Source organism: Emiliania huxleyi (genome assembly GCF_000372725.1).
Source record: "Emiliania huxleyi CCMP1516 chromosome Unknown EMIHUscaffold_170, whole genome shotgun sequence".
NCBI classification, from domain to species: Eukaryota; Haptophyta; order Isochrysidales; family Noelaerhabdaceae; genus Emiliania; species Emiliania huxleyi.
The window spans coordinates 194,161-204,862 of NW_005200880.1; the positions used below are offsets into that span (position 1 = coordinate 194,161).

General features: G+C 67.4%; 2 protein-coding genes across 2 annotated transcripts; one reads left to right on the forward strand and one right to left on the reverse strand.

Moving 5' to 3' along the window:
• Positions 1-4,398: 4,398 nt before the first annotated feature.
• EMIHUDRAFT_364683 (hypothetical protein) lies at positions 4,399-5,741 on the reverse strand (the record flags this gene model as incomplete). Its single annotated transcript, XM_005784309.1, has 5 exons — positions 4,399-4,584; positions 4,671-5,025; positions 5,193-5,270; positions 5,296-5,305; positions 5,353-5,741. Coding segments are annotated over 5 exons (1,018 nt in total), but the record flags the coding sequence as incomplete, so codon positions are not given.
• A 2,729-nt stretch (positions 5,742-8,470) lies between these two features.
• On the forward strand, positions 8,471-10,463 carry EMIHUDRAFT_231186 (hypothetical protein; the record flags this gene model as incomplete). The annotated part of the gene is made up of 2 exons (XM_005784310.1): positions 8,471-9,301; positions 9,576-10,463. 2 exons carry the CDS (start codon positions 8,471-8,473, stop codon positions 10,461-10,463), a joined length of 1,719 nt encoding a protein of 572 aa, XP_005784367.1.
• Between the last annotated feature and the right edge of the window lie 239 nt (positions 10,464-10,702).

Consider the following 10,702-nt stretch of genomic DNA (forward strand, 5'->3'; position numbering starts at 1 on the left):
ACACACACTGCCCCGCGCGCCTTTGCTTGACAGCGCGTCGCGCGCGCCGCAGTTCGAGTCGGTCTCACCGACGGCTCCGTCTATCTGGTGCGCAAGGACAACGGCGGCACCGCCCGTGTCCGCCACGTCACGCCACTCGACGAGCTGCAACTCCTCCGCCGTGGCATGCCTTCCGCGACGACCTCATGCCCGCCGATTTCTTGGCGATCTGGGTCCCCAAGGAGAAGCTCAAGCGCAGCGTCGACCACGCCTCCAACGCGCGAGCTCGCGCGGTGCATTGGGGGAACTGATCAATGCCGCCTCTGCGGCCCGCCCAGCGACATTGGGGGGGGTGCGGTAGGTAGACATTCTACCTCCCATCCAACCCACCGAAACCCGTGTGGATGGGTTTTACCGCCGCCTTTTACCATCCATAGCCGTCGGGTTTTACCTCGCGTTCTCTTGGTGTCGTCTATGGTTTGCTAGACCCATGAGACCATCCTCGCCGCGCTATCGGGCGCCTCCACCGCCGCCCTCAGCCACGCCGCTACGACCGTCGGAGGCGTCAACTCCGCCGTCACACCGAAGAAGAAATCATGCCCTGGAATTCTTTCAGAAGAAAAGAAGAAAAGAAGAAAAGAAGCCACACTCACACTCCAGGGGTAGGGGACCCCGTCATACTGCTGTGAATACGTCCCGAACCCATACTGTGACCTGGTAGCATATGTGTGGAGCATCTACGCAGTCGCAGGCCTGGTCCTGCTTGCCGTCGCTTTGTACAAGCTCTGGCCGCGCTCAAGCGCTCGTCAACGGGTACAGTGTGTCGCCGGCGAAGCTAACATGGACGAGACGACCAGGAGCGTGGACATGGACGAGCTCGTGTTCCGACCAATCCTGGAGCGGCCGCTCACTGCTCGGTACCCCCCCTGCACATCTAAAGCCATCCCTGCTGCTAGGCCCTAGGGGGGGGGGTCTGACCCCCCCAGCAGCAGAGCGCTGCTGATTGGGGGGGGGGGGGGGTCCCGACCCCCCCAGCAGCAGAGCGCACGGAGACCCAGCTCTCCCGCCTCTTCGCCGCCGCCCCACCCTCTGGGTGTCTTCCGACAAATTAAGCAGCCCGACCGCCGCGAAGCGTGATGATAGCGAGAGGTGTACTCCGCGAGGTTGAGCGCTGCACGCGGTACTTGGCGGTGTCGCAGCGTCGAGCAACACTCGGTGTCAGAGCGTCGCGCCAAATCAGTAGTCTCATCACCGAGTGATTGCTGGCCTGTGGCGTATGACCTCGCGCGGATATCACGAACGACGAGCATATAGGGAACAATATCTTGTACAGGCTGTGCTCCCCGCTGTGCCACGGCGTATGATGGGCTGCGAGAGCCGTATCTTCCCTCCTTGAGGCAGAGGCGCCGCGATGCACGAGAGGCGTAGAAGAGAGGCTGGCGTGCCCCGCACCTCCCGGTTGGCAGTAGGAGGGCCCGCCGGTGAGACCACTGATTTTGGTGCCGACCATAAATTCTCGCCACTGGAACGCATGCTACTTATAGCTGCTGTCTGTACAGAGATGCCAGCACCCCCCACAGGCAGAGCGCTACTGCTGGGGGGGGGGGTCCGGACCCCCCCAGCAGCAGAGCGCTGCTGCTGGGGGGGGGGTCCCGACCCCCCCAGCAGCAGAGCGCTGCTGCTGGGGGGGGGTCGGCCATGGCTTTAGATGTGCAGGGGGGGTACCGAGCAGTGAGCGGCCGCTCCTGAGCGTCTGGGTCTCGAGCTCAGCCACACTCGGACGACGAGGAGTGATTAGACGGGGAGAGGGCGCTTGGTGTCTCTCTGGTATTTCGAGATACTAATTTATTCACAGTTGCGGCGAGCGTGTGCGGTGTGACCCTCGAGCCAACCCGACCGACCCCCCCCTCGGTCTCTGCGCTCCGACCCTCCGACCGGAGTCGAGTCGGAGGGTGTGCAGCGCAGCTGGCCGCCCGATCGCCTCGCCGCCGCTCGGGCGGCGCGTGGAGAGCTCGAGTCGGAGGGCGTGCAGCGCAGCTGGCCGCCCGATCGCCTCGCCGCCGCTCAGGCGGCGCGTGGAGAGCCCCCCCTCCGGTTTGCGGTCTTCCGCGGCCGCCGACCGGACCCCCCCTGCGGTCGGTCGGTCTGCGCTGGGCGCTCAAACCGCAAACTCGGCCTCTGTTCACTACAAGATGACGCTCGTTATCAGAAGACAGTTAAAATACCGAAGGGAGAGGGGGGACGACACTGCTCCAGCAGCGTGCACCTCGATCCTGTACCGTGTTTGTTACGACCCCCCCCAATGAACACACCAGCGAGGGAGGGCGAGACGATCGAGGGGTCCCGTACCATGCGGAATCGACCCTAGGTCCAGTGCTCAAGTGCTCAAAGGAAGGTGAAGAACAGTCAGGCTCGGACTGGACACCAACGCGGTATGGGTGGACGCGGGACAGAAGATGACGACACGCGCGAGCGTCACACAGACACACAACAAGCTCAAAAGGAGCCGAATCACAGCACACTGGCACGACAAGGGCGCGGACTGGCGCGGACTGGCACACACACCGGTAGGTAGGTAGGTAGAAAGGTGAAGAACAGCCAGGCTCGGACTGGACACGGCTCACAAAAAGAAAAGAATCGCGAAAAAGAGAAACCGCGGCGCCCTGTGATAGCTCGCGGCCCCGAGTGCTGCTCGATGCCGCCGCGGACGCCAGCCCCCGACGCAGGCCCCGGCAGCACCCTTTTCCCGCCATGGATGGAGGCGGCGAAGCCGGCGGCAGCGCCTGTAGACGTCGGAGCGAAGGACCAGCGGCACCCGCAGCGAGCGAGACGGCCGCCGGAGCTGGAGACGGAGTCGACCTGCGTGGAGCCAGACTACCTGGCGTTGCTGCGATCGGTATCGAGCGTGCTCTACCGGCGGATCCGCGACAACGACGGCCCGCAGAACATCACGCACCCGCTCTTCTGCGAAGACACCCACACAGAGGTGCCAGCAGAGGACCGCTATCGGGTGGTGCGGCCGCCGCTGCTGCCGCAGTCGCTGCCGATGCCGACGATGTACATGCTCCGCAAGCTGCCGCCTCCGACGAAGCCGCCGCCCTCGTACCCCGTCCCCAGCGTCTCCACCGTCCTCGACTTTATCGAGAACATCTGGCACCGCGCCCGGCTGACGCCCCAGGCGCCCTCCCCGCGCCACTCCCCGCAAGCACACACACCTCTGGCGCCGCGGCATCGACCGGCTGCGGAGGCGGCTGCGTCTCGGTTCGACGCCGCGCCGCCTCCCGCGCCCTCTCCGGCCCCGCCTCACCGCCGCCTCCCGCCTCTCCTCTTCTCCCCTCTCCCGCCCCGCCCCACAGCCTCTCCCCTCCTCTCTCCCCTCCTCTCTCCCCTCCTCCCAGCACGCCTCCTCCCAGCACGCCTCCTCCCAGCACGCCTCCTCCCAGCACGCCTCCTCCCAGCACGCCTCCTCCCAGCACGCCTCCTCCCAGCACGCCTCCTCCCAGCACGCCTCCTCCCAGCACGCCTCCTCTCCCCCCCCCCCCCCCCCTCAAGCAGGCTTGCCGTCGCCGGGTCGCTCGAGCGGGAGCGCGAGCTGCGCGAGGGCGCGCGGAGGCACGAGTGCCGCACGTCCTCCCCTGCAGCCGCCGAGTCCAGCTCGTACGGCGCCCAGCTGGGCGGCGGCGGCGCCGGACTCGCCAGAGTCGCGCAGACCACGATCGACCCTTGCCTCTCCTCGCTTTCAGTCTCGCTGTGAGGTGCAGATTCGCCTCCTCCTCCTCCCCATTTCCGCCTCTCGCATTCAGATATTCGCGATTCCGTCAGTGAACGAGTCTCACTCGATCTCACCTCTCACACCATCCCCCGGCCGCGACATTTTCGGTGCCACCTCTTCAAGCGCCGAAAGGTTGTGCAAGGGAGAGTCTACTGTAGACATTTGTACGTCAAAGAGGTTGTTACTGTCGGTAACAAGCCGCGGTGCCGGTCATACATGCGCGTATCCGCGTCTGCCGTCTCGGGCCAGCGCCACGCGGCCCAAGGGGGGGCACTCCGGAGCGCGTCCCAGTCCGGTCTCCGCCACACACGCACCGTCCGCCACGGGGACAAGGCCCCCCCGCCCCGCGGTGCGCTGTCTCAGACCTCCGACGATAAGAACCGCTCTTCTAGTCTATATCTTCTAGTGTGAGTCGTTGCGCGACAGAACTCTACTCGGCACGAGTTCCAGGTTGCACTTGCACTTGCACCACCTTCGTAGCAACCCCCAGAAGGCGTGTGCTGCCGCGGATCTGTCCCGAGGGCGGCGTCCGGCCGGGGAGAATGTGTGCAGAATGTCGCTGAAGATAAATACTGAGACTAATGATGGATTAAGAGATGTGCTGCGAGCGGCGGGGCGCGGCATCACGCCGCCTCGCTGCGCGCACCCGCCGCCGCGCGCATCCGCTCGTTGAGGTCGGCCGCGCGCTCGAGCAACGCCCGCGCGGCGGCGAGGTCGTACCGGGAGGGCGAGGCGTGCCTGGTCGAGTTGTTCCACTTGCGCCCCTGTCCCGAGAAGAGGGAGCGGTGCCGGTTCAGCTCGCAGGCGAGATTCTCCACCTCGGTGTCGCGCGGCCAGCCTGCGGCAGCGGGGCGGGGCGGGCGCCAGCTCAAGGCAGGGGCGAGCAGACGGCTCTGGCGAAAGTCGCGGTGCTCGTGCCGCGCGCCCAGCAGGCGCCGAACCAGCGCCCGGTCGCCGTCGGCGAGTGGCCAGCCGTCAAGGAACCGGTCCGCCGACGCGCCCCAGTCGTGCGCGCGCAGCGCGCGCAGCAGCGACGGCTTGTCCATGCCCAACGCCCTTGCCATCGCCTCCGTCCCCTTGCCCCCCTGCGGCATGGGCAGAGGAGACCGCATCGCGCGCGCGCCCGCGCCCTCGGCCCGCTCGACGGCGCGCATGCCGACGGAGTCGGTGAAGGTCACCTTGGCCGCCGCCTTTGCGCCAAGCAGGTCTCGGAGCAGCCCGGCGGCGGTGTCTGACAGCTCGCCCGTCCCCGCGGCGAGCTGTCGGAGGTACGAGCCTGCCGCAGGGGCCGTGCCAAGGGCTGAGGGCGGAGGACACGGCGCGGTGCGGCGCCGAGAGCGGGAGCGCGAGACTGCGAGGGCGGGCGAGTGCGGCGAGCTGCCGGTGCGAGCCGGTGCGAGGCTGCAGTCTGCATCCGGCATCCGGCATCTAGGTGGCGTGGGCCGCCCATCGTCGGGTACGGTCCGGGCGTGAGGCGGTCGGAACGCATCACCGCGGCGCTCGGGTCCGGGCGCAGCGCTACGGAGGAGACAGGCCGTGCTCAGTGCCGTTTGGCGGCGCCCTCTACTCTCCTGCGGTCGGGGTCGCCACGCAACCTGCCGTGCCGTTCATCTCCTCGAGAAGCGCCGCGGCCTGCGCCAGGTCGCCTTGCAGCAGGGCGACCCGCGCCCGCCCGCCGTGCGTCGCCTCTCCCAGCTCTCCGTACAGGATGAGAGAGAGCTGCGCCTCGTTGATGAAGGCGTACATCACCGACACGAAGGCGAGGCAGCGCCGCCGCTTCGCGGGCGCGAGGCCCTCCCACGCCTCGGAGAGGAGGCCGCCCCGCCCGAGCGCGTGCTGCAGCTCCACGTCCTCCAAGTCGAGCCCGAGGACCGTGTTGAAGATCTTGAGCTCGTGGAAAGGAGCCGGCGGGCCGAGGAGCGCCCACACGGCGCCAGCCACCCGGAGAACGCCCAGCGCCGCGAACACATCGTCCATGCCCAGCGAGGCGCCTTTCCCGAGCGCTTGCTGCAGCACCTCGCGCTGCGCGGCAGGGATCTGCTGGAGGAGGGTGAGATAGATGTCCTTTGCCGACTTCGCGGCGGGCTTTGCCGCCTTCGCCTTCTTCGGCTTGGCTGGCGATGCGGATCGCTTGCGAGCCATGTGTATGAGCGCAGCGTCCACGGGTGGAGGGTCCGCCCTTGCAACGGTCAGCCGGAGAGTCAGCGAAGCCAGCCCCAAGCAAGCGGCTCCCACCTCGCTGCGGACGTTTTTTTTTGTGTGATGCCAGTGCGAACACGCTGATGCCGAAGAGGCGGAGAGGTCAAGGCTGTACACGACAAGATGTCGCACTCGCAGAGGCGCAGCACAGGCGCGAATAAAGTGATTGTTAAGAGATGTGCGTAGCGTTACCGTCGTACGGTCGTCGACCCTCCCGCTGTTCCGGACCCCGGAGATCTGCCGCGCGTGCCGCGCGCACAGACGAGACAGCGTTGCGCGAGCATTGGAGAGGCCAGCCTCCGGCTTCTCAGCGTGTCGCGAAGTGCTGCGTCTCTGTGCCTGCCTGGAAGCGGCGGTGGTCGCTCTTCCTCCCCCTCTTCCCTGTCTGCAGGCCGCCCCGCGCGCTGGCGGGAAGAGGCGCGCCGAGCCATCGGCGACGTCCCGGCGAGCTCGTGGGCGCTCAAAAGGTCGCGGACCCGCCCGTCGCTTGCCGCCCCTCTCCCAGCCTTTGCCGGCGACGGGATCACGAACCTAGTGCTCAGTTCCGTCTTCCTCCCCCTCCTCCCTGTCTGCAGGCCGCGTCCCGCGCTGGCGGGAAGAGGCGCGCCGAGCCATCGGCGACGTCCTGGCGAGCTCGTGGGCGCTCAAAAGGTCGCGCACCCGCCCGTCGCTTGCCGCCCCTCTCCCAGCCTTTGCCGCCGGCGACGGGATCACGAACCTAGTGCTCAGTTCCGTCTTCCTCCCCCTCTTCCCTGTCTGCAGGCCGTCCCGCGCTGGCGGGAAGAGGCGCGCCGAGCCATCGGCGACGTCCTGGCGAGCTCATGTCCCCCCAAAAGGTCGCACCGGCCCGTGGCTCCGCCGTCGGCTCCGCCGCGAGCGGCGACGGTGAGGCCGCCGGGGCTCGCCTATACCGGCTAGTGTGGAGCTCTCAGTGTGATTGCGTGTTGTACTAGTGATGCTGCACTAGGCGGCCCGTTTTTAGCAAAAAGAAGATACCACATCGCGCGTGGTCGTCGAAAAACCGCATGTTCGCCCGTCTGGGACCTCTTCGTACGGCTCCAAAAACCGCTCCTTAACGACGACTACGCGGCCCGGCGGTCGATCTGCGCCTTCTCAGCGGTGGAGGGGATGTGGGCGGTACGTGAGGACCGCGTGGTGCTGCGATGACCTGACGAGTGCGACTCCCAGCGTCGACTTTGCGACCCCACGGAGCCTCTGCTGCTCCGGGGGCGGGGGGGGGTCTGCAGACCACCCGGCCGAACTTCAGAGTCGCGGTGCTCCTCAAATACCGCTCAAACGCCCACGATGTTGTGGAGGGGACATATGCTGATGATCCTGGCCCGATTGGTTCGCTCAGAAACAAAGCTTCTGGGCGGTCGTTAAGGTTCCGGCTCCCCGCACACCGGCCCGGAAGTATGTTTAATGTTACATCACAGGGGCGGGACGACAGGCTGCCATAGCTTGGTCTACACTGCTCCCCATCCAATGAATGGCCATTCAGTCATGCTGCAATGGCGCACGCGCAGATGTCTGCCCCGCGCGCCCCAAACCATCTGCTGACGCGCCCTTTGCCCGCTACTCCCGCGCGCAGGCGCGCCGTGTTGCTGCACGAGACGGCGGACCACGCTGTCCTCGAGATCGGACCACGCCTTGCGGTGCAGGCTGCCGCCGCCTCCCGACGCGCCGCCGTTGCCTGCGTCGCCCTGTGGCAGCAGCACCGGAGTCGCAGACGGTAGCATGTTGGCCGCGAGCGGTTCGTAGCTCAGCAGTCCGCCCTCCCCTGCCATCGGCCGCGCCGCGGCCGCCGGCGCGACCAAGCCGCCGGGCACGAGCGGGACGCACGGCGGGGACTGCGAGATCATGCGTGCCGCGCCGCCGCGGCGATGCAAAGCAGGTGCAAGCGCCTGTCGCGATGGGGTTTATTCGGGGCTTGGCAAACGGGGAGCTGCCCGCTGAGAGCCGGAGTAACGGCACGTTGTGAAAAACTTTCGGGCTTGATGGTCAATGCGCGCGGCCGTCTCCCGCGCAGCACCGCCGCGCTGCGGAATCGGATCGAGCCCATGCACGGGCAAAGAAGGACGCTGCAGAAGCGGTTGGAGAGGCAGCCGGCGTCTGCCGTCACAACGAGTCCCAGCGCTGGTTGGACATGCGCGTCGGCTCGCCCGAGGACTGCTATCGCGACCCTCCCGTCGTGCCGCAGCCTCCGACGAGCTCTGCAACCGAGGAGAGTGAGGGTGCGCCTCCCCTCACTGCTGGCCTGGCTGTGCACCGCCCCACAAAGCACCCCCTCGAGCATCTCTACAAGTACAAGTGCAAGGGCGGTGGCGGTTTTAATAATTTCGCGCGCCGCAGGCAAAAGATTGAGGACATCGGAACAAAAAATTCTGCGAGTTGCCTCCGCCTTCCGCGGGTGGCCCACTGCCGAACCGGATCCCGAACCGAACCAGCACCGCCCTGCCCACCCACCAAACCGCCACCGCCAGCCCGCCACCGCCAGCCGCCGCCAGCCCGCCGCCGGACATGGCGCTTGCAGTCCTCCAGCGCGAGGGTCCTGGCGCCGGCGCGGACACCATCACGCTGGACGATGAGCTCATAGACCTTGGTTGCAGGCACGTCGGCGCTGACGCAGCATCACGCGTGCGAGAAGTTCATTGCACGCTCGAGATTGAGCGACGCCGTCTTTCGGCGACGCCTCACGATACGACGTGGCTCTTTTATGGCGGCGCGTGGAATGCCTTCAGCCAAGGTGACCGTTGCCCACCACTCAAGACCGGCGACAAAATCGCGCTCGACCGTGAGCGATCAACCGTCTGGCACGTCCAAGACCTCTCGCCGTCTCCGCCACCCTGTGAGGTCGAGGGCGCGCCGGCGCCGAAGCGGCACTACAGCGGCCGCAGCAACAGCGGCGGCGACGCCGCGGATCCTGCAACTCCCGCAGCAGCTGCCCCGTCGGCCGCAACACCGGGTGGCGGGGCTCCGTGGGTTGAAGCGGGACCGTCAGCAGCGCCCGCGCCGTCAGCAGCGCCCGCGCCGTCAGCAGCTGCCCCGTCGGCTGCGGGGGTTGGCTTTGGAGGCGCCGAGGGACTGGGAGGCGGCTGGTTCGGAGGCGCCGAGGCGATGGGGATGGGCGAGACGGCATTCTGCCCGCGCTTCAAGAGCAGCGTGGCCGACCTGGTCCGGCTTCTGGGCCGCGTGGACAGCGACGCCGACGAGCTTTCGGACGAGGAGGAGGGCGGCGCCTGCGGCTCAGCAGAGCGAGCCCGGCTCGAGGCGCTGAGCGTGCGCCAGCTCAAGGACGAGGGCTCGCGCCGTGCCGTCGACTTGTCCGGCTGCATCGAGAAGTGCGACTTGGTGGAGCGACTGCTCGCCGCTCCGGCCGCGCCTCCCGCTCCCGCCGCCGCCCCAGAGCCGCCGCAGCCACAGCCGCGGCGGCAGCCGCAATCCGCGTCGCCGTACCGCGGCGCCACGCGCTCGGCGATGCCAGCCCGGGCCGCGGCTCCGACGAAGCTCGGCCAGCGCTTCGGCGCGACCGAGCACAGATCCCTGGTTGGCTGTGGACAGCGTCTCTTCACGCCTCTCGCCGTGGGCAGGTGCGAATCCGTTCAGCGTGCTCGACGCGAAGCAGGGCGTGTGGCAGCGCCGCAAGAAGGAGTGGCACGACTTGTTCGACTCGAGCCTCGGCCGCGACGAGGACCTGCTCGGCGCGGGGCTGCGGCACCTGCTCCCCGCCTCCTCCAAGCTCAACGGCACCTCGGTCTTCGACCCCGTCCTCATGGAGAACGTCGTCTCCTGGTGGGTGCCGCGCCCGCGCAAGGTGAGGCACCGCCCCGTGGTTGTGATCGACCCCTTCGCGGGCGGGGTCGTGCGCGGCTTCGTCGCGGCGGCAAAAGGCGTGCAGTACATCGGCGTCGACGTCTCCGCGCGGCAGGTGGAGGCGAACCGGAAGCAGGTGCCGCAGGGGCAGTGGGACTTCCGCCACCCGCCGATCTGGGTCGTGGGCGACAGCGAGCAGATCGCCACGCTCGTGCCCAAGGAGCTGCACCGGCTTGGCCTCGAGCCGCTGGCCGACGCGATCGTCTCGTGCCCGCCCTACTTCAACCTGGAGGAGTACAAGGCCGGGCCAAAGGACCTGAGCGGCCTGCCCTCCTACGCGACCTTCCTCGTCAAGTACAAGCGCATCGTCGCCAACGCCGTGTCGCTGCTCCGCCCAAAGGCCCTCTCGACGTTTGTCGTGGGCAACTTTCGTGGGAAGGGAGGTGCCCTCGAGCTGTTCCACAGCGACACCATCAGCGCCTTCAAGGAGGCGGGCTGCAGCCTGTACAACGACGCCGTCCTCACCACGTCCACCGGCACGGCCGCGCTGCGAGCCACCAGGACCATGGGGTCGGGCGCGAAGCTGGTGCCGACCCACCAAAACGTGGTCGTCTTCGTCAAGGGGGAGGGGTTCACGCCCGCCGACGCGCGCGCCTCCGGCATCCGACCGAACGCTGCAGAGTCTCAGTCGCAGGGCTGAGGTCAAGTGTGCGTGCGCATGTGCGTGTACTGTGTACGCCAGTACGTGCCGCGGGGCTGCTGCGCCAGCGCTACAGGGCGGTACCATCGTTTACGTTGTGAGCCGTGAGCTGTATAGGTCGGGGCCCACGCGCCGCTCGCCGCAGATTTTGTGTATCCTCCCGAGGCGGTGCCCGGCCCCGATCGCTTGCTTTTTATTTTTATTCATTCGCGTCCTTTCTTTCGTTTGCTAGACAGATG